This window comes from Myxocyprinus asiaticus, chromosome 42 (assembly GCF_019703515.2).
Source record: "Myxocyprinus asiaticus isolate MX2 ecotype Aquarium Trade chromosome 42, UBuf_Myxa_2, whole genome shotgun sequence".
NCBI classification, from domain to species: Eukaryota; Metazoa; Chordata; class Actinopteri; order Cypriniformes; family Catostomidae; genus Myxocyprinus; species Myxocyprinus asiaticus.
The window spans coordinates 34,825,752-34,848,984 of record NC_059385.1 but is presented as its reverse complement, the minus strand read 5'-3'; the positions used below and the strand labels follow the sequence as shown (position 1 = coordinate 34,848,984).

The window sequence follows — 23,233 nt, the reverse complement described above, 5'->3', positions numbered from 1 at the left end:
ATATATGTGTGTGTGTGTGTGTATGTATGTATGTATGTATGTATGTGTGTGTATATATATATATATATATATATATATATATATATATATATGTATATGTGTGTATATATATATATATATATATATATATATATATATATATATATATATATATATATATATATATATATGTGTATATGTGTATATATATATATATATATATATATATATATATGTATATATATATATATATATATATATGTATGTATATGTGTGTATATATATTATATACATACACATATATGCATATATGTACACACACACACACATGTAGTGCAAATCTAATACAAATCTGTTATATACAGTGCAAGGTAATGTTATGGCAGAAGATGTTGGATAAATATAAAAAGACTAAATTGTGTATTGCACATAATTATTGCTCAATGGGGCAATTATAACTGTTCATGAGATGGATAGCCTGAGGGGAAAAAACTGTTCCTGTGCCTGACGGTTCTGGTGCTCAGAGCTCTGAAGTGTTGGCCAGAAGGCAACAGTTCAAAAATGTAGTGGGCAGGGTGAGTGGGGTCCAGAGTGATTTTTCCAGCCTTTTTCCTCACTCTGGAAGTGTATAGTTCTTGAAGGTAGGGTAGGGAGCAACCAGTAATCCTCTCAGCAGTACAAACTGTCCTTTGTAGTCTTCTGATACCTGGTTTTGTAGCTGAACCAAACCAGACAGTTATTGAAGTGCAGAGGACAGACTCAGTGATTGTTGAGTACAACTGTATCAGCAGCGCCTGTGGCAGGTTGAACTTCCTCAACTGGCGAAGGATGTACAACCTCTGCATTTTTCACAATGTCAATGTGGGTCTCCCACTTCAGGTCCTGTGAGATGGTAGTGCCCAGGAACCTGAATGACTCCAATGCTGCCACAGTACTGTTTAGAATGGTGAGGGGGGTCAGTGTTGGGGTGTTCCTCCTAAAGTCCACAATGATCTCCACCGTTTTGAGCGTGTTCAGCTCAAGGTTGTTTTGACTGCACGAGACAGCCAGCTGTTTAACCTTCCTTCTGTATGCAGACTCATCGTCATCTCGGGTGAGGCCGATGACAGTGGTGTCATCTGCAAACTTCAGGAGCTTGATAGAGGAGTCCTTGGCGATGCAGTCATTGATGTAGAGGGAGAAGAGTAGTGGGGAGAGCACACATCCCTGGGGGGCACCAGTGCTAATTGTACAGGTGCTGGAAGTGAATTTCCCCTGTCTCACAAGCTGCTGCCTGTCCATCAGAAAGCTGATAATCCACTGACGGATAGAGTTGGGAACAGAGAGTTGGTGTAATTTAGTCCGGAGAATAGCTGGGATGATGGTGTTGAAAGCCGAACTGAAGTCTACAAAAAGGATCCTTGCATATGTCCCTGGTCTGTCCAGATGTTGCAGGATATGATGCAATCCCATGTTGACTGTATCCTCCACAGACCTGCTCTAAGCAAATTGAAGGGGATCAAGAAAGGGTCCAGTGATGTCCTTCAGGTGGGCCAACACCAGTCTCTCAAATGATTTCATGACCACAGATGTCAGGGTGACAGGTCTGTAGTCATTAAGTCCTGTGATTTTTGGTTTCTTTGAGTCAGGAATGATGATTGAGTGTTTGAAGCAGCATGGGACTTCACACTGCTCCAGTGATCTATTGAAGATCTGTGTGAAGATGGGGGCCAGCTGGTTAGCATAGGATTTAAGACATGTGGGTGAAACTCCATCTGGGCCTGAAGCTTTCCTAGTCTTTTGTTTCTGAAAGACGCGGCACACCTCTTCTTCACAGATCTTAAGTGCAGGTTGAGTATCAGGAAGGGGGAGGAGGGGGGTTGCAGGAGGTGTTTGTGTGAAGTGAAGGTCAGAGCGGGTGTGGAGTGTGAGATTGGGCTTTTCAAATCTACAGTAGAACACATTCAGGTCGTTAGCCAGTTGTTGGTCCACCACAGGGTTGGGGGTAGGAGTCCTGTAATTTGTGAGTTGTTTCATGCCACTCCACACTGATGCAGGGTCGTTAGCTGAAAACTTGTTTTTCAGCTTCTCAGAGTATCTTCTTTTAGCCACTCCGATTTCCTTATTCAGTGTGTTCCTGGCCTGATTGTACAAGACTTTATCCCCACCCCTGTAAGCATCCTCTTTGGCCTGACAAAGCTGCCTGAGCTCTGCTGTAAACCATGGTTTGTCGTTGTTGAACATTAAATAAGTCCTAGTAGGAATGCATATATCCTCACAGAAACTGATATATGATGTAACAGTATCTGTGAGCTCGTCCAGGTCAGTGGCTGCAGCCTCAAAAACACTCCAATCCATGCAATCAAAGCAGGCTTGTAGTTCCAGCTCTGCTTCATTGGTCCATGACTTTACAGTCCTTACTACAGGCTTGGCTGATTTTAATTTCTGTCTGTAGGTTGGAAGAAGATGAACCAAACAGTGATCGGAGAGTCCCAAAGCTGCTCTAGGGACAGAGCGATATGCATCCTTTATTGTTGTGTAGCAGTGATCCAGTATGTTCCTGTCTCTGGTTGGGCATGTAATGTGCTGTTTGTATTTGGGCAGTTCACGTGTGAGATTTTCTTTGTTAAAATCCCCAAGAATAATAGTCCGGATATTGTTGTTCCGTGTCTGTGATCTGGTCAGCCAGCTGTTGCAGCGTGGCACTTACGCATGCGTTTGGCGCGATAAACACACTCACCAGAATAAATGAGGAAAACTCCCACGGCACGTAGAACGGCTTGCAGTTCATAAAGAGCACTTCCAAATTAGGACAGCACATCCTCTTTAACGTTGTTACAAGTACACCAACTTTCGTTGATGTAAAAGCATGTTCCACCTACTCTCATTTTCCCTGTTAAATCCGTGATACGATCCGCTCTGAACAGCTGAAAGCCTGGCAGATGTAACACGCTGTCCGGAATGGCTTCACTCAGCCAGGTTTCTGTGAAGCACAAGGCAGCAGAGTTTGAAAAGTCCTTGTTTGTATGGGTGAGGAGATGTAGTTCATCCGTTTTGTTAGGAAGAGAGCAGAGATTCACTAGATGAATGCTCCGCAGCGCTGTTCGAAAGCTGCGCCAACAGAACTTGACCAGCGTGCCTGCTCGTCTCCCTCGCCTGCGTCTCTTGAACAGCAATGCTGCGCCTCTGACTAAAATGTCCAGCAAAACGTCAGAATATTCAAAAACTGGGAAAAGATTGTCTGGTATGTACTGCCAAATGTTCAGCAGTTCGTCCCTGGTAAAACTGACTGGAAAAAGATTACTAAACAAAGGACAAACAAATAAAAACAACAAAAGAATAGGAGCGCACCACACAGAGGCTGCCATCTTTGGCACCATCTTGATGTATTTCTGTCAAACTAATCGGAGAAGTTAAGTTACACCCCATTATCTCGCATTTGCACTCGGTATGGACAAAAGTGTCCAGAGTGTTTAATTCAGACATTTATTTAAATGCTGCCTCGAGCATATGGCTGAACTCTAAATTATGTATTAATAAGTCCCCTTTCTGCTGGTCAGAGTGGATTGTGAGGGGGGGTAACTACACTCGGTGACCTATATGAGTGTGGAGTTTTGAGATCCTTTGAAAATTTGGTTCAACATTTTGGGATTCCCAGATCTCAGTTCTTTAGGTATTTACAGCTAAATAAAATTTAGCTGTAAATTTAGCTCCCATATATCTGCCCCCCAAAGCGGCAGATATATGGGAGAGATGATTACTGCTTATGGAAAAGGTCATGAGGCATCAGTGTATTACTCCCTGCTAATTCAGAGTCTGGGGAACGGAGCTTTAACTTCAGTCAAGAGATTATGGGAGAAAGATTTAAACTTGGCATTGGAGGAGGGAGTGTGGGCTAGGATTCTAAAAAAATGTCAAGTCTATATCTAGAGATGCAAGGGTGTGCCTTATGCAATTCAAGATTTTACATAGAGTCTATTGGACACACTCTAGATTGTACAGGCTTGGTCTTAAAGACACACCCACCTGCTGGCGATGCCAATCAGAAGATGGAGACACAACCCATGTTTTTTGGTGGTGTGTTAAGATCCAAGAATTTTGGTTGAAGGTTCAGAGTTTTGTGTGTGACGTATTGGGCACTCAAATTTCATTTTGCCCCAGACTCTGTATTTTGGGCGATGGGGCGGTCATCAATATGGGCGATAAACGCATAAAAAATTAGGTTCTGACCAGTGTTATGATTGGCAGACAGCTTATTTCAAGGGGATGGAAGTCAGCTGGAGCGCCCTCATTTCCGGAGTAGTGTGCGGAGATTGGGAGGGTGGCAGTTTTCAGGGAGGTGTCATGTAGAAGGCTGGGGTTTTGGGATTTGTTTGATAGAAAATGGGGCAGATAATTAGCGTTTTGGGGGACTCTCGGATAGAGGCTGTGGAGAGAGAAGTATAGTTTTAATTATGTATGATTATTATTTTTTTATTTTTTTTTTTGTGTGTGTGTATTTTTATATGTGACGGGTGTTCCTTGGGTGTCAGGGTGGGGTTGGCGATTCGGGAGGTGGAGGGGTAATAGTGGGAGTTAAATGTGGATTCAATGTATATATGTTGTGTTTTTCTTTGTTATTTATCTACGAATCAAAAAAATGTTAATCGAAAAAAAAATCCTTACCCTGTCCGTGAGTCATGCAGACAGCTTCATTGAACAGCTTCATTGAGCAGAGATGGATCACTTCTATTAAATGAATGGGAGAATTAGACCTTTTTCACACTCAGGGTTTTGGAACACGGAAGTCAAAATTTGCAGGGTAAACTTCGACAGCGGTGAATGGGAGTGAATGGGAGATCAGAGCAAATATTATTTTCACTTACCCATTTGCTCCAACAGCAAAAGAAAAAATTCACTATTATGTTTAATTGACTTTCCAGAAGAGGAAAAAAATAGAGAGTGGTGGATTAAGCAAGTCAGATGAGAGATGTAATTTATGTCACACTCAAGCAGCTGTAAAAGAAACCCCCTCGCAGCTGTGGTAATTAATTTTTTAAAACTTATTCCAGGGTAATGTAACACAAAGCATAATGTTATAAATTTACACTCAATATTTTAATATGTATAATATAAAACAAATTGCGAGATTTACGCTGATAAGGCAGAAACGTGTCATCACAGTCTGTGAAAAAAGGTCTATTGGAACGCCCAGCGGCCAATGGATGTAGAAAGCAAGTCCCGTCTTACAGGCAAAAGAGCCAATCATCTTTTAGATACAGATATCTGTCAATCAGTATGAGAACTTGCATGTGCATTAGTTATACAAACCAAGAAAATAATTTTTTTTAGTGTAATCTGAGGTAAAGCACAGTTTATGATACCAGTGTTGTCAGATTTTACTGTTGATTTGAAATATGTTCTTTGATCATAATCTTGACCAACCGTTTTTGTGATTTTTGTATTTCCCCCTTCAAGAAGATAGGAGCTACACTGGCATGCTGCTTGTTTACATAGAAAATAGCTGCCCAAAAGTGTTCCAAAGATGTCTGCCGAGTGACCTGACTTGCCTAAAAATACTTTTTTATAACAGGAGCTATCATTCCCAAGCTCTCTGCGGAGAAAATAATTATGTGCATCTAAACTACGATACATTTTCTTCTTTTTTCATCATTTCAACAATTTTGAAATTGAGAAATTTAGCTAATAGGCTATCTAGAATTTTCACCATATTTTTATGCACCCATTATAACAATATTGTGCATGTTAATTATCGCGGTATACCGTATAGCCGTACTCCGGCACATGTCCAAATGGATCGAGTTCATTCTGCACCAAGTAGTGAGACACTTAGGCCACTTTCACACAGCAGCAGATTACAGAATCACATTGCAGAGATCCAAACAAATGCAATTCAGACAGTCTACAAAATTTTGGGGGGCTGGGTAGCTCAGCGACTAAAGACGCTGACTATCACACCTGTAGTTGCGAGTTCGAATCCAGGGCGTGCTGAGTGACTGCAGCCAGGTCTCCAAAGCAACCAAATTGGTCCGGTTGCTAGGGAGGGTAGAGTCACATGGGGTAACCTCCTCGTGGTCGCTATAATGTGGTTCGCTCTCGGTGGGGCGTGTGGTGAGTTGTGCGTGGATGCCGCAGAGAATAGCATGAAGCTTCCACACGCGCTATCTCCGCGGTAACGCGATCAACAAGCCACGTGATAAGATGCACGGGTTGACGGTCTCAGATGCGGAGGCAACTGAGATTCGTCCTCCACCACCCGGATTGAGGCGAGTCACTACACCACCATGAAGACTTAGAGCGCGTTGTGAATTGTGCATTCCAAATTGGGGAGAAAAAGGGGAGAGGAAAAAAAAAAAAAAAGAAAGAAAATTAGGTACTCAATTAATCCAGACTGATTTTTGTATTTGAATTAGGGCTGTCAATTTATTAAAAATTGTAATCAAATTAATTATATGATCAATATATTGTTTGTTTAATGTCCATATGGTTGAACACGAGTATCACTTGTCTACAAATTCCTTATTGCAGAAATTACGCACAGGTCTGGGGGCATGATTATTTGAGTTATTTTAATTCATATAAATTAATTGCATTGCCATGAATGTAGAATGTAAAGATGACAAATTACGCATTATGTACTGCATATACATTATTTTAAATCATCATCGAGTAGTTAAAATAGCTTTTTTTACTGATCTTGTGTGAATTCTACTCATAGAATGAAGTAATTTATAACACATTTTAATGTTATATTAGTTCATGTTTTACATAGTTTGTTTCATATTTAAATGCCTCCCACAGCGGTGTGGCCGGTGTCTGAATGTTCGCAAACAGTATTTTGTTGCTCGGCTGTATCGAACTTGTTTTTGGCTCTGAAGCAAAAAAATGAAAAAGCACTTCGCTTTGAGTGTGGCTGGGCCTTTAGGGTCATTGACAAGTAAGGTTGTCCAAGGTGATAAAAATAAAAAAATCTTTTAAAAATCTAGTTTAAAACAAGTGTCAAGCTTGTAGAAATGTAATCTTTAGCGATGTGCGAGACTACTCGACTAAACGGTACTGATGCTCTCATTCGACACTGGAATTACTAGTTGGTTAATATTTTTCCCCATTAAACTGTTCATCACATTTACGTTTGGCTTTATATTTTTACAAAGGTTGCGCTTAAATTACTGTCATGTTAATGTTACATTTTAAATATTATTAATGATACAATTATTAAAAAAGAGGATATCTGGAGCAGATACACAGTTTCATTTCACCTTATGTTCTTCTTCCCTCTCACACTCAAGGCGCGTGCAGAAAAATTTCATTATCTCGCAAGACAAGCAAAGTAGCTATGGAAATCACTTCGATGATGGTGAGGGAAGTGGATTTCCGAAACGTTAGCTTGCAAGTTGCTATGGATGTTTTCACATTTGAGTCTTCTTTAAATCTGTGTTTGAAAGTTATTTTCCCACAGAGCTGCCTTTTTCAAGTGCAGGATAATCGCTTCAGATGAGTCAGGTCCAGTCTTTCACCAGACCATATTGACATGTTAATTTTGATCAAGAAAAATGTATGCTCTATGTAGCCTACAAAATGACTATTTTAGGTGTGAATTCCATTTAGAACAAGCTATTAGGGATTCTGTATTTGTCCTGCACTATTTATTAAATTGTTTTCAATAAATATGCGTGTATTCACTAACATTGATTCAGTGAATACGTGTCATGTTCTACATTTAATGTACAATGATCATAATGCAAAGCGAGCATGTTGCAGATAAATGCCCCTTTTCAGTGGAAATTAGTGTCAGATTTGGCTGTTGGAATAGATTAAGTATTTTAAATAGGTTGCATAAACAATGTTTTTTGAATTTTCTGAGGGTTTCTTATTTTTTTAGACTAGTCGACTCTAAATTTGCATTTAAAAGTCAGTGAGATTACAGTAGTTGTTCCGCTCATCTCTAGGTCCAACACACCAAAGTTCTTGGTTCTTTGCTTAGAGCTAGAAAGAAAGTGGAGACAACTGAGCATTTGTTTGTTTTTTACGCTCTGTTTTGCTACAGACGTTTGAAGTTAGTGATTATGAACTGGTGTCATGTATGTGTTGTGTTTGTGCAGGTGTTGAGGGGGCAGCAATACGGTCGCAGCTGTGATGTTTGGAGTGTGGGCTGTGCTATTATAGAGATGTCCTGTGCTAAACCTCCATGGAATGCTGAGAAACACTCCAACCATCTAGCACTCATATTCAAGGTAAGGATAGGGGTGTGTGTGTGTGTGTGTGTGTGTGTGTGTTAGGAGTGCCCGTTATGACCAAAATCTTATGTCACAGTAATTGCAGTAACGGTATGTATCACAATAGTGTTGTTTTTGCTGGAAATGTAAAAATCTAATAATAATTTTAACACATTTGTTAAACTGGCAATATTCATTGCCTTGTAGGTTAATTGGACATGCAAAAAAAAGTTTTGTTACGAAATATAAAAAGGAAATATACAGTTGTTTGTTCAAATGTTAATGTAATGCCTATTGCTTATTATGCACATCTGTCATGTGAGCCTGTTTTATTCCAGCCAGTTTAGATTTGTTGATGAAACATGTTTAGCCTTTGTCATGCTGTTTGGTCACTGGCTTGATATCTGGCTTGTTATTAACTGTTATTAACTGGTTAATACTGGGGGTTATTCGGTTAAAAGAATTTGCTCAAATTTGCATCCCTACTGCAACCTGAAGTTCTGATTCTATCACCTGATAGTTATATATTTAATTAAAGTGACATTCCCTTACAAAAATGAACCATGCTACGTGTGAGAGATGACGGTTTAGATGAGTGTGTTTGATTACTCCCACGGCTCCATTGCTGAGCTCACAAAATATAATTGGACAAATGTAGCATTTTGTGATGCTACAGCACAATTCATTGGAAAATTAAGGTTTCTTGCTGGAAAAGCTACACCAGTGTTTCCCAACCTTTTTTCAGTCACAGAACCCTTTAAGAATTCACAAAATGAATTAATATTGTAATACTAAAACATTTTACAATAATCTCATCTAAATCACACAGGGGACTACTTTCCTCAGTTCTTCCCTCTAGTTTTATTCAGATGGAATGATTAGTGTACAACCTACTTTATAGCACTTCTCTTCAGTCACTTGTTTTCCAGCAAGACACGCAATCATGTGCTGATTTACATTTATATTGTTGTTCTTGGCAAACACCTTTAAAAAAATACTTGAAATTGAAAATTCTGTCATGATTACTTGATCATGTGTTGTTGTTCCAAGCCCTTAGGAATTCTCTCTTCTGAGGAACACAAAATGAGATGTTAGGCTGAATGTTAGTCCCAGTCACCATTCACTTTCATTCATCTTTTTTTCCGTACAATGAAAATGCTGACTGAGACTTGCATTATGCCTAATGTCTTTTTTTGTGTTCCACAGATGAAAGAAAGTCATAGGGGTCTGCAAAAACATGAAGGTAAGTGATTACACGATATTCATTTTGGGGTTGACTGTCCCTTTTAAGAGTTCGGTGGTATCCCTTTAACCCTATAACGCCGTATGTATCAAATATGATACACAGTGTTTGATGGCTCCTGTTTCACTCTCTGTTCAAGCTGTCAAGCCAAGAAACATATGGTATGTAAGTTTCACATGTTTATGGTACCATCTAGTGGTTATTTGTGAAAAAAAGTGGTTTCAACCTTTATATCGATTCATTTAAAATGGCGGCGGACTTGTGCGAAAAGTGACTCTTATGTTGGGTTAAATGACAGCTTATTTTAATAAAGTAAAAGTGATGGTAATTATTATATTGTTACTGACATTTTATATTTCATTGTGAATATAACTGGTAAGCAAAAGGTTGTTGGTTCAATCCCCACAGCCACCACCATTGTGTCCTTGAGCAAGGCACTTAACTCCAGGTTGCTCCAGGGGGATTGTCCCTGTAATAAGGGCATAAAATTGGATAAAAGCGTCTGCCAAATGCATAAATGTAAATATAATGAAGCACGCCCCTTTCCTCAGCGTTTATGAGTCGATATTCGCTCATTTACCTAATACTTAGTTGCATAATTACATGTATAATAACAATAATTGTTTGTTTTTAATTAATAAGTTTATTATTAGAAATTTACCTTAATAGGTCATATTGATGCAACTGTAATGGGGTTGTCTCTGTGTTGTGTTGAATAAAGTAGTCGAATGACACCATCTCACGCCTTTGGTGGATTTTATTCTGGTTAAACACATTGAAAAGCAGTGGTCAGTCCCAATAATCATGCTCACGCGTGTTGTATAATGAGGATGAACATTAAATCGAACATTACTACACATAAAATATGGTAGCTTGAAAAGAGGGCATACAGTACATTTTCATACATGACAAAACAAAATACATGTCGATGTTAACCCCCCCAAAAATAAGATGAAAATAAATTAAAATATTTTTCCGGGGAGCACTCACCCACTACAACCACTCTCTCAGCTGGCACAAATCTCAATGACCCAACCGTAACCATTTCGCTACATAGCACCAGCCAGTGGGTGGAGAGTGCATCTTAAATATAATTAAAGGGTCATACACAAAATTAAGTAAAGCATGTGGAAGCCACTTGCTGATCCTGTTACACAATGAAAAATGAAATGGCCATAGAAATAAATACAGTAAATTAAACTAAGAGATATTGCAATAAACATTATTATTAGACACTTTTCAGTCCTGCTGCTTTTCACAGGTGTTGGCTGGGTTTCCCGAAGCACTAAGAAGAATGTTAGTAGCACTTTAGTACTTAATCTCTATGGTACATTTCCCAAAAGCACAGTTATCTAAGGAAAAACGTTTGTAAATTAACGAGAGCTTTGAACCACTCTTAAGTCCATTAAGTGCAACTTAATTGTATCTTTCTCGCATCTTTCACAGTTTATCAGAGACAAAGGGACAATTAATATTAATATAAAATTATATTAATATATTTTGATTGTTGGAAAGCCATTATACACTGCTTTAGAGGATAAGAAAAGTGTTAAAAAATCACATTGAAATCAACTGGCAGTCTCCACAGTCTGCGCATGCAATGTGATAGGTCTAAATTAGGTCTAAAGATAAATCGAAATTTACATGGCACATAATACATTATAACGTTTCATTGGCCATATTTGAGAATCATAACTATAATAGAAATAGAAAGATTATCTTATTAAACAGATTTCTTTAGAAATATGTGAGTAAAGTGACCCTGCAGTTTAAAACTTGTATAAATAGGACTAAATAAATAAGTAAAATACGTTCATCAAAGGAGGATAGAGTGAGTGTGCAATGAGAGATTCCCTTCATTCTGTTAAGAAAGGTCTATGAGTAGTTCAGTACTGATATCCGTCATTTTAATCCTGTTCTGTGTCCATCTGTTCAGCCAAAGAAACAACACAGGCTACATGAGGTCCCCTTATTATGATGTGATGCTCATCGGGTACATTCATGTTACATGCACTCCTTGCGTCACTTTTATTAATCTCTATAAGCTGAGCAAACATCTGAAACCCTGTCTTACCAAAGTCATAATTATTTATTTCATTGATTTCTGTAATAGTTAATATATTTCAGCACCTCGACAAGGTTACAACTTCATGTTTGTTAGTATTTCCACATTATTTTCATTTTGAGAAGACAAACACCTGGACATATTTGCCAAAGTGATTAGCACCTTTGGACCGGACAGCTCCCATAACAAAGCACTTATACTGGCGGCCAAAAGTTTGGAATAATGTACAGATTTTGCTGTTTCAGAAGGCAATTAGTACTTTAATTCACCAAAGTGGCATTCAATAGCTCACAAAGTATAGTCAGGATTTTACTAAAAAACAGCACCATCACTATTTGAAAAAAGTCATTTTTGATCAAATCTAGACAGGCCCCATTTCCAGCTGCCATCACTCCAACACCTTATACTTGAGTAAACATGATAAATTGCTAATTTGGTACTAGAAAATCACTTGCCATTATATCAAACACTGCTGAAAGATATTTGGTTCATTAAATGAAGCTTAACATTGTCTTTTGTGTTTGTTTTTGAGTTGCCACATTATGCAATAGACTGGCATGTCTTAAGGTCAATATTAGGTCAAAAATGGCAAAAAAGAAACAGCTTTCTCTAGAAACTCATCAGTCTGTCATTGTTTTGAGGAATGAAGGCTATACAATGCTTGAAATTGCTAAAAACTGAAGATTTCATACAAAGGTGTACACTACAGTCTACAAAGACAAAGGACAACTGGCTCTAACAAGGACAGAAAGAGATGTGGAAGGCCAGATGTACAACTAAACAAGAGGATAAGTACATCAGAGTCTCTAGTTTGAGAAATAGACACCTCACATGTCCTCAGCTGACAGCTTCATTGAATTCTACCCGCTCAACACCAGTTTCATGTACAACAGTAAAGAGAAGACTCAGGGGTGCAGGCCTTATGGGAAGAACTGCAAAGAAAAAGCCACTTTTGAAACAGAAAAAGAAAAAGTTACAGTGGGCAAAGAAACACAGACATTGGACAACAGATAATTGGAAAAGAGTGTTATGGATCTTAACCCCATTGAGCATTTGTGGGATCAGCTAGACTGTAAGGTGCGTGAGAAGTGCCCGACAAGACAGCAACATCTATGGCAAGTGCTACAGGAAGTGTGGGGTGAAATGTCACGAGTATCTGGACAAACTGACAGTTAGAATGCCAAGGATCTGCAAAGCTGTCATTGCTGCATGTGGAGGATTTTTTGATGAGAACTCATTGAAGTAGTTTAAGAAGTTCTGAAAAAAAAAGTAGTAGTTTTTCACATTATTAATGTCCTGACTATACATTCAGTTGAATGCCACTTTGGTGAATAAAAGGACAAATTTCTTTCCATAAGAGCAAAATCTGTACATTATTCCAAACTTTTGGCTGCCAGTGTAAGTTCAACTTTATTACGAGCAATCTACATGCTGGTTTGGGAAACAGAAGTTACTCCATCATAAAATAATCAACGACATCAGTTAAGATGATCGTAAAGGCTTAAGTTGCAACTTTATCGGGAAACCCAGTGTTGGCTATTTCCCCAAAGATCGAATCTTTAAAATCTGACAACTCTCCTTTGGCTTACGTTCTGGGCTTCGTGGAGCCGCTGCAATGTCACAAAATATTTCTTTTGATTAGTAGTCTATGTAAAATAAGAGGTCTGGTGAAAAACACGAGTGAATCAGATGTTCAATCAGCGTTCTCATAGACGACACTATTCCAGCAAATTGTTCCCAGATTACGAACATGGAAGAAATGGTGAGAACTCATCATATGTGCATGTTCTGCGAGATGCCAACGTGCCAAAATGAATTGAGACAAAGCGTGGATACATTTATCTTGGTGCTAAGTGCAGTGCAGAGAAAATGAGCGACTCGGTAAGAAGCGCTATACCTATTTCAATTCACCATACTCATATCTAACTTTTTATTTGAAATAAATTTTTCTAACCATATTTATAACAGGAATATGATGATTATCTTGCATGTGAGCTGTTTTGCCTGCGACAAAATGCAGTTTCTTTTTATTTGTAAACTGTTCTAATATTGCTGCAGTTTTGATTGGGTGGACCCGCCGTCAATCTGGGTGGACTAGTTCCACTCTGGCCCTTATGTGGCCTCACGTCTGGGATTTGCTAAATATAAGCAACTTATGCTTGGATAAAATGTTGTATATTATTTTATTGAAAAAGCATGTTAAAATTACATGTATCAAATATGATACAACATGCTTGTGAGATATCTCTCAATCAACATAACATTCCATTCATGCCCACCACAAAAAAAATCACAGAGCTTTGAAAATTCTGACATATACTTATGATATACTTAAGATATATTTAACGTGTGAACCAATATTTCTGGGTATTTTCATATATGCAGCCTGCTCTATCACTATAAAATCTAATTATTTTACATTATAAGCTATGATGATGTCATCTTACCAAGTTCCTGAGACAGCGAAAAAAGTTTTACAATTTCCCTTTTTTAAATGTCAATATAATGTTTGGTGCATAAAATACAGTGCTGTGAAAAAGTATATTTCCTTATTTCTTCTGTTTTGTGTATATCTCATGCCAAAATTGTTTCAAAAATTCAAACTAAATCTAGCATAAAGCAAAGGCAATCTGAGTAAACACAAAATACAGTTTTTAAATGATGATGTTATTTATTGAAGCAAAAAAGTTATCCAATACCAACTGGGCCTGTGTGAAAAAGTATTTTCCCCCATAGTTACTAAATCCCCAAATCCATGAAACTGCATTCATAATGGGGTTCAGTTGGACTAGACACACTCAGGCCTGATTACTGCCATCCCTGTTCAATCAAATCAACACCTAAATAGAACTTTATCAGCAGCATGAAGTTGGCTTAAAGGTTTCACTCAGTAGCACATTATGCCAATGTCAAAAGAAATTCCAGAAATGATGAGGAAAAAGGTGATTGAAATACATCAGTCTGGGAAGGGTTACAAAGTTATTTCAAAGGCTCTGGGACTCTGGAACCACAGTGAGAGCCATTATCTCCAAATGGAGAAAACTTGGCAGAGTAGTGAACCTTCCCAGAAGTGGCCAACCTTCCAAATTTCCTCCAAGAGCACAGCGACGACTCATCCAGGAAGTCACAAAAAAGCCAAGGACAACATCCAAGGAACTGCAGGCCTCTCTGGCATCAATAAAGGTCATTGTTCATGACTCCACTATCAGAAAGACACTGGCCAAAAATGGCATCCATGGAAGAGTTGCAAGGCAAAAACCACTGTTAACCCAGAAGAACATTAAGGCACGTCTGAGTTTTGCCAAAACACACCTTGATGATCCTCAAACCACTTGGGAGAATATTCTGTGGACTGATGAGTCGAAAGTGGAACTGTTTGGAATACGGGTCCCATTACATCTGGCATAAATCAAACATAGAATTCCACAAAAAGAACATCATACCTACGGTCAAGCATGGTGGTGGTAGTGTGATGGTGTGGGGATGCTTTGCTGCTTCAGGGCCAGGGCAACTTGCTGTAATTGAGGGAAACATGAATTCTGCTCTCTAACAGAAAATCGTAAAGGAGAACTTCCAGTCATCAGTCTGTAAGTTGAACCTCAAGCACAACTGGATGAAAAGAAGCTAAATTAAAGTTTTGGAGTGGCCTAGTCAAAGTCCTGATTTGAACCCGATTGAGATGCTGTGGCAGGACCTTAAACGGGCAGTTCATGCTGAGAAACCCTCCAATATGGCTGAACTAAGTTCTTCAATTCCAAAATTCCACCACAGTGTTGTGAAAGACTGATCTCCAGTGATCTACAGAAGCATTTGGTTGCAGTTGTTGCTGCTAAAGGTGGCACAACCAGCTATTAAGTTTAAGGGGGCAGTTCGTTTTTCACATGGATGATATAGGTGTTGGATGTTTGTCATGGCCAAACTCTCAAACATTTGGTATCTCTGAAAAGCCCAGGGAGTCCTCTGATAATACCCCAAGATTTGGATGTATGGGCTAAGAGAAATTTAAATAACAAATGTCCTACACAAAAATGAATTGCTCAGGAGGATAACGACCTTTAAAGCCTAATGTATCAAATAGGATACATAAATAAATGAAAAAATTATAGTTTTAGTGGTACTAAAAAAAAGTGTTATGTTAAAAAAATTATAAAAAAATAAATAAATGGACAATTCTTTCATATGTCAGGCTTTACAGGGTTAATAAGTCAATGCCCTCCAGTTTAAAGTTGTCAAAATGCACTGAAAATTAACAGATGAAATCTTGAAAGAGGGGACCTTGCTGCTACATTAGTTATGATGTTTACTGAAAATAGATAATATGTACAGTACAATAAAGATAGTAAGATTATATTTTGAATATTATGCATGTATATTATGAATAGTATAGTATTTATATTTTGAGAATTGGTACACAGGCCTACTCATTATTAAAATGACTGATTCACAGGGCAGAGGAAATACCTGTACATGTCAGATGGAGATGAGATGTATCAGGTGTTTAAGAGGATGATGTAGTAGTCTGTTTCTCTTCACCCTGCAGCTGTTCTGAAAGCATAATAAAAAAAGAATGTTTGCTATTTCTGCATTTCTTGTCAGATTTAATATGAGAGAGCACCACAATGTGACGAGGCAAAACTAGATCACTTCAATGTAGACAGCTTCATTTATTATAAACAGGAATGTTTTATCATGTCTCTCGCTTGTAGAGACACAGTGTAATGATGCGCTTCCTTGTGTTGGGCCTCATGTATTCAGATAGAAGACAAAGGCAGGCCTAACACAAGTCGTAAAACCTAACTCAGCCCCCACACATTCCATGTCATAAATTTTACTGATAAAAATCGCGCCAAAATCAAACAAAGGGAGTCCAAAACAGACTACAAATCCATGAAGCCTTGCTCACTAAAGGATCGAACTCTCAACTCCTATTGGATGAGGCACACAACAGAACGTCCCTCAAACATGACATCATCAGGAGTTGAAATACCTCTGAAATGTTTCGTGAGTTGCTTCCAGCGACTTTGTTCACCGAATATAGACGTAGCTTTTTTTTTTTGCTGCTCTCCGGTGCAACCTCATGGCACAAGGAAGTAATGTCCGACTTGAAACTGTGGCCATACAATCTCCATCTCGCTGGACGAGTTGAGATTACTCTGTGTTCCACCAAACACTCTAACGGATCCGAAGGAGACCGCCGAGCAATTTGCATCTTCATCCGTTTGCCTGCAGAAGTGAAGAGATTAAAGATTTCTCTTCCATCTTCAATCAAGTCGACATTTCTGAGTTCTCCGCCAGCCCGCCGAGAATCAACAGCCGTACCGCCCGCCGACAGAGCGAAGAAACGGCCTCCTGTCATCACACGAGCCTCAAGGAACCGGGTCAAAGTTAAAGGACGGAGGAAAATACATTCTACCTGTGTCCTCATGCGATTCAAGTAAGAGGTTTACGTCTGGGCAGAGATAGAATATTATAGTGTGTTATTCTTGTGTTTCAAGGTTTTTGCTTGTACAGTTTACGGACCGCCATGTCCGCTCATTATTAATACTCAGGGTATTAATTATCATGAATTTGTTTTGCTGTATTGTGGTCCAACCAAATTGGACTGTTGTGCAATTTCGCCATCGCGGGTGAGACAGCAACTGAGTTCATCCATTAAAGAGTCAAACAAGGTGGGACTGTTTTGCTGTCCACCGCGTCTCTGAGCGATGAACTAAACAGCTGCTTTCTCTCCCACGATCGCGAAATCAGCTTTAGGGCTGTCACTTCTCTCTCTCTCTCTCTCCCTCTCTTACTAATCACACACACACACACACACACACACACACACACACACAGTCTCACACACACACACACACCTTATGTGTTATAGGATTATTTTTATTTCCATATCTAATCATATCACTGTTTAGTTTGTAGTGGTAAATCGGAAGTTTATTGACTGCATTGTATTAAATATTAATTGATATTACTGCATAAATAAACTTTGTTTATATTACAAAGAGAAGTGTTTTGGTTTGTTTTGCATACGCCTGTGTCATACTGACGGGATGTCAGTGCTCGGATTCAAACCTTCATTCATTGTTTTTTTTCCCGAAAATCGATATTCTTCGGATGTCGATTTTCCTAAGAAAACAATCTAATATTGAGACTGTTTTACTATTTGGTTATTAGTCCCTGATTCCAGGGTGGTGCCCCATCAGTGTTAATCCTTATTAATATTCTGTTGATTTTTGATAATTGATAATTATCTTTGATTGAATTTGAATGATCAATAAGCTAGTGTTAATTTTAATTAATGTTTCATTGACGTTAACAATTAACGATTATCTTTGATAACTGTTGATTTAAAGGATTTAAAAAAGCTAACATTGATTCTCATCAATGTTCTATTGATTTTAATAATTAATGACTATCTTTGATAATTATTAATTATTGCTAATAACCAAACTTGCTCCTAAACGTAGCACACTACATTTACTGGAGCCCCATATGAGGTTTTAATGAGTTAGATTCAATTGATTAATTTAAATATTAATTAATAACTACAGATAGTAACACTGATCTAAACCAGCAGTAAAGCCCTACACTTGGCTCACTGTACGCTCATCAAGTGTCCTTTTGAGCTGTGGAATGCTGCATGTGTGCGCACAAGTGTGAGAGTGAAACAATATTTTATTTGTGAATGAGAAATGTATGATATTCCATTTTGTAAATGTTTATATGCATTTTGGGATTTTGGAATTGTTTGAAGGATTTTTTACACAGCACGATCTCATCAGACGGCACCCCAGTTGGTAAATTCTGGGCTACACTATTGTTACAATAGCTGAACTACTGTCATGCTACTGAAAAATTTAGTTAAGTTAGTAGTGTCACTAATTTTACTTAACTACTCCCCAACGCTCACTTTAGACATGTTGTTTCATTCATTCAGTATTGACCAACTTGACTCTCTAATCTCTGTCTCCTCACCCAGATCGCCAGTGCTACCACAGCACCCAATATCCCCCCACACCTGTCACCCGGCCTACGGGACGTTACCCTGCGCTGCCTCGAGCTTCAGCCCTCCGACCGGCCGCCCTCCAGAGAGCTGCTGAAGCACCCCATCTTCCGCCACAGCTGGTAGAATCTGTCTTCATCTGCCAAGACGTTATACTACTGAGGGCCGCATCTGGCCTGTGCCTCGTACTGTCATGTTCTGTGCTAGTTCAGTCACATTCAACAGGTCCCACAATACTGTGTCATGATGCATAAAACATGGCTACAGGAATAAGAGTGTCTGTATAAAAGTGCCATTTCTGTTAGTTAAGATTTCTTCATTCGTTTATGCATTTAGCCCACACTTTTATCCAAAGCGACTTGCAAACGAATTTTCCTAACAGAATGGTTGAAAATCTGCACATCTTTATTTTTAGAGGGGTCAATCTGTTTCGGTCAGTTAAGGTGGATGAAGAACTTTGTTGAAGAAGCAACGAGTGTCATCATTATGTCATTATTTACGCAACCTTATTTTCTTCCCAAACTATATTGTGTTATTTTTTTCTGTGGAACACAAAAGTAAAAATGTCAAAAGAATAGTTTAGCAGGACCATCTGCCAATGATTATGTTTCGCCCATGTTCGCATCTAGAATTAAAAAGTGCTGTGTCTTGTTTAATTATTAAACATTACCAATGCCATTTTGGTGTCAGTAATGTTGGTCAGACGAGCTTCAGCAGAGGGCAGCATTATCAGTGAATGATGATTTAACGTATGACTTCAGAAGAATTTGAGACACGTGATCACTGTGAACTGTTGTTGCATGGAAAAGAGCTATGTAATGATTCTTCAAAAATGGGTATTTTTATGTTCCATGGACAAAATAACAGCATATGGGTTTGGAATAACATGAGGGTGAGTAAATGATGGAACAGTTGAAAGAACATTCTAGAAGCAAGTTTAATGGCCCCTATGTTAAAGGAATTATTCCGAGTTCAATACTAGTTAAACTAATTCTCACATTGTTTGCTCACCCTCATGATATCCCAGGTGTGTATGACTTTCTTTCTTCGCCAGAACACATTTGAAGAAAAATAGAAAAATATCTCAGCTCAGTAGGTCCTTAAAATGCAAATGGATGGTGATCCGATTTTTGAAGCTCCAAAAATCACAGACAGTCAGCATAAATGTCATCCATATGACTCCAGCTGTGAAATTAATGTCATGATCACTTTTGGTGTGAAAAAATATCAATATTTAAGTACTTTTTAACTCTAAATCATGCTTCCGGTAAGCAGCGGTACGCACGTGTGACATAATCGTGTTGGCATTTGAAACGCGAGAACTGAGGCACGTGCGTCGCAGCCGGAAGAGCAGCGCTGTAGACAAGTGAGGAGGAGGAACGTTGTACAGTAACTTGGTTGGTTAAGTTTAGATCTGTATTTATCTGTTTCTTTACTCACAATGGTGTGTTTGTGCATATCCTGGATGTCTCAACCAAGTGGAGAACGTGAGATTACCTCTGTATCCATAGCAACACGAATACGTCATGCAAGAGGCCGCGTGATCTTCACCCTCTTGTGAAGCTTACGGGAAATTATGATTTAGAGTTAAAAAGTACTTAAATATTGATCTTTTTTGCACCAAAAGCAATTGTGTTGCTTTAGAAGACATTCATTTAATCGCTAGAGTCATGTGGATGAATTTTATGCTGACTGTCTGTGATTTTTGGAGCTTCAAAAGAGAAATCTCCATCACTTGCATTTTAAGGACCTACTGAGCTGAAGATATTTTTCTATTTATCTTCAAATGTGTTCTGGTGAAGAAAGAAAGTCATACACACTTGGGATATCATGAGGGTGAGTAAATAATGAGAGAATTTTCATTTTTGGGTGAACTATCCCTTTAAGCTCAATCGACAAAATTGGGGCATAATGTTAATTACCACAACAACAACAAAAAAAACTCTTGGTTCCAGTGAGGAACTTACAATGGAAGTTAATAGAGGCCAATTTTTGAATGCTAAAATACTCACTTTCAATTTTTGAATGCTAAAATACTCACAGTTTCAAAAGTATAGCCACAAGACTTAAACAATATGCCTGTAAACATGATTCACTTGTATTGAACCCGTAATATTCCTTTAAGTCTTCTCACATTTAACACATTTCATTTTCATACGGTCGTGAATGTTTTGGAGAAAGGTAAAACTTTGCTAGTTGAACTAGCACAATGCTGAATGTGAATTCTTATGATGCCGATACGTTTCTTTTTTTTTTTTTTTTTTTTTTTTTTCTAAATGGAGATCATATGGGTTTAAATGTATGATTTTAAATATTTTCGTTTACTGGATGTTATTGGGAACTGGTTACGCGCTATCGCCCAGTTTAAGACTGTGTGTGTGAATTTTGTTTCACGTTTAAAAAGTCTCACTGGAACACCATTTCTGATCTCCAACTCTGTTTGCTGCTTTTCCATTTATATGTTGTGATTCACTTATTTTATTATTTTGTTATTTTGGCTCTTGACTCATGATTGAGTTGAAGTTGACATTTCATTTTCTATTCAGCGGTTATTTACGGATTAGCCATTATTTTGGTGCTGTTCTTTTCACTTTAATGAGTTTTTGTAAGTGATTTGATTCAGAACTGTTAAGCTTCCTTTTAGTACATGTTTGAAAGGTTCAGTGACCTGAGGATGTCTAGTTTACCTCCAGGTTTTTATTTACTTCATTACAAGTGTTCATGCTGTTAAGCATTTCGGTGGAGGGATCACATTTCGCTATACTATAACTATAACATTTTTCCCAGAAATAATGAACATGTTCTGAAACCATGTCAGGTGAATGAACTATAGCTCTTCAAGTGTTGTTGCTTTTTAGGTTAAAAGGTTGTATGAAAATCCAGGCCGTTAAAAATTAAATTTAGCGGTAAGTTTATTTGGTTTGAAACAATTATTTCAAGAATATTTTTAGATATTTAATGCAAATTCTACTATTTTATGTGGAATACAAACTTATATAAGCTTAAAGAGTTCAAATGTAAATATGAATTTTGGTAGCTAAATGTATTTTACTTGACTCCTGCATAGGTTTTTTTTTTTTTTTTTTTTTAACCACACATCTTCATAAAAGCATATTTTTGTTTGTGCATTGAGTGTATTTTTTTTTCTTTTCTTTTTTACTCAATGTGTCTATAAAAGCTTTAAATTTATGCACTCTATATATATATATATACACACACACACACACACACACACACACACACACACACACATACATATACTGCAAAGGAGTCTGTTTCAGTCAAATTGATCAAATCTAATCAGTATTATTTGAGTTTGTCACCTGTAATTTTTGTTCAGTTTTCACTGTCTCAACTAGCTTGGTTACTATATATTTTTATTCTCTGCCTCTGTTATTTTGTGGGCTTTTTGATCTGGGCCGAACTGACTTGTTTGAAATTATGCTGTTTCTTGTCACTTGGTGGTACTTTTTATGTGAAGATCGTCTATTGCTGTTTTATTCCAGTCTTTTCTACCTCAGGTGTCCTATAGCATTTTTCTTCTACCAAAGTTCACCCTCACTATATATATATATATATATATATATATATATATATATATATATATATATATATATATATATATATATATAAAATATTGTTTTATTCAAATTTTTTATCTATCATTCTCTTTTTTCTCAAAGATCTCCAGGGCTCAAGGACTAACTTATATTAGCACCATTTATTGTGCAAATAAATCTCTGGGTTCAGCAAATGAAAATCAAACTGGCTTAAGCTGTATCTTTTACTCTTGCATAGCTTTTGTCAAAAAATTTTTAATTAGATTTCTACCCCATTTGAAGCATTTTATAATGAAATCTACCTATTTTGGTCTTTATAGCAAATAAAATGGAGAAAAATGACTCTTCCTCAGAGTTTTTTTGGTATTTGTCTCTTGTTTCATGTTGTGAACTTGCAGTTTTAATTTTCAGCATTGTGACAAAACAAGGCAGCACATCAATGGGGCACTAATTACACTGGTTAGATAAATGGTGTCTATGATGCAAACAGTGGTATTTGTTCTGAAAAATAAGTGCCTAAACATGTTTAGAACCCTGGCCCCGAAACGCTCCTGCAAAAATTCCAGCACTGTACCGACAGGGCAGTTAACTGGATTTTCACCTCGCGCTGTACACCAAGAAGCAAAAATACAGCAGCTGACCATATAAAGCCTCCTAGTTGATGGAGCTCTAGCATTTAGAATAGTATCAACCACAGTGGGAGATAACCCATCATTCAAAAGTGCACCCCATTGAGAGGCCATACCCATAACTTCCAAAAATCCGTCTGAGGGTGCCAAATGCTGTCCCGTGCAGCAGACTGATCGATAGAAACACGTAAAGACGCGCTGTCAGCCACTGATGCACCAACGCATCGATGCCCAGCTGTGCCAGGGGGCGAGAGGGAAAACCAGAGGGGACAGTGCGACATCTCGCTTGAAGTGAAAAGAATGTGACGTGCCTGCCTCAGCATGGCATGAGAGCACACTCCTTCCTGGCGATTGATGTAGGACACCACCGTCCTGTTGACCGACCTGATGAGGACATGGCTCATCAGGTAAAGTAAAACTTTAACGCCAGCAGCATGGTGAACATCTCCAGACAGTTTATGTGCTAATATTGCCGCTGGCCCGTCCAAACCCCATAGGCTGGAGGACCCTCGTATACAGCGCCCCAACCCGTGGAGAAGGCTTCTGTTGTTATCACCTTGCT

The 23,233-nt window shown here is 38.2% G+C and overlaps 1 protein-coding gene across 2 annotated transcripts in view; it reads left to right on the top strand.

Moving 5' to 3' along the window:
* LOC127432324 (mitogen-activated protein kinase kinase kinase 1-like) overlaps window positions 1–19,537 on the top strand; it is a 167,133-nt gene extending 147,596 nt beyond the window's left edge. The window contains exons 19-21 of one of the 2 annotated variants that reach the window (XM_051683222.1): window positions 8,061–8,192; window positions 9,381–9,417; window positions 18,459–19,537. In XM_051683222.1, the coding sequence (XP_051539182.1) occupies window positions 8,061–8,192; window positions 9,381–9,417; window positions 18,459–18,736 (447 nt within the window). In that variant the 3' untranslated portion in view covers window positions 18,737–19,537. The remainder of the gene's footprint in view (window positions 1–8,060; window positions 8,193–9,380; window positions 9,418–18,458) is intronic. The other variant, XM_051683223.1, reaches the window with a different exon arrangement.
* Window positions 19,538–23,233: the final 3,696 nt, after the last annotated feature.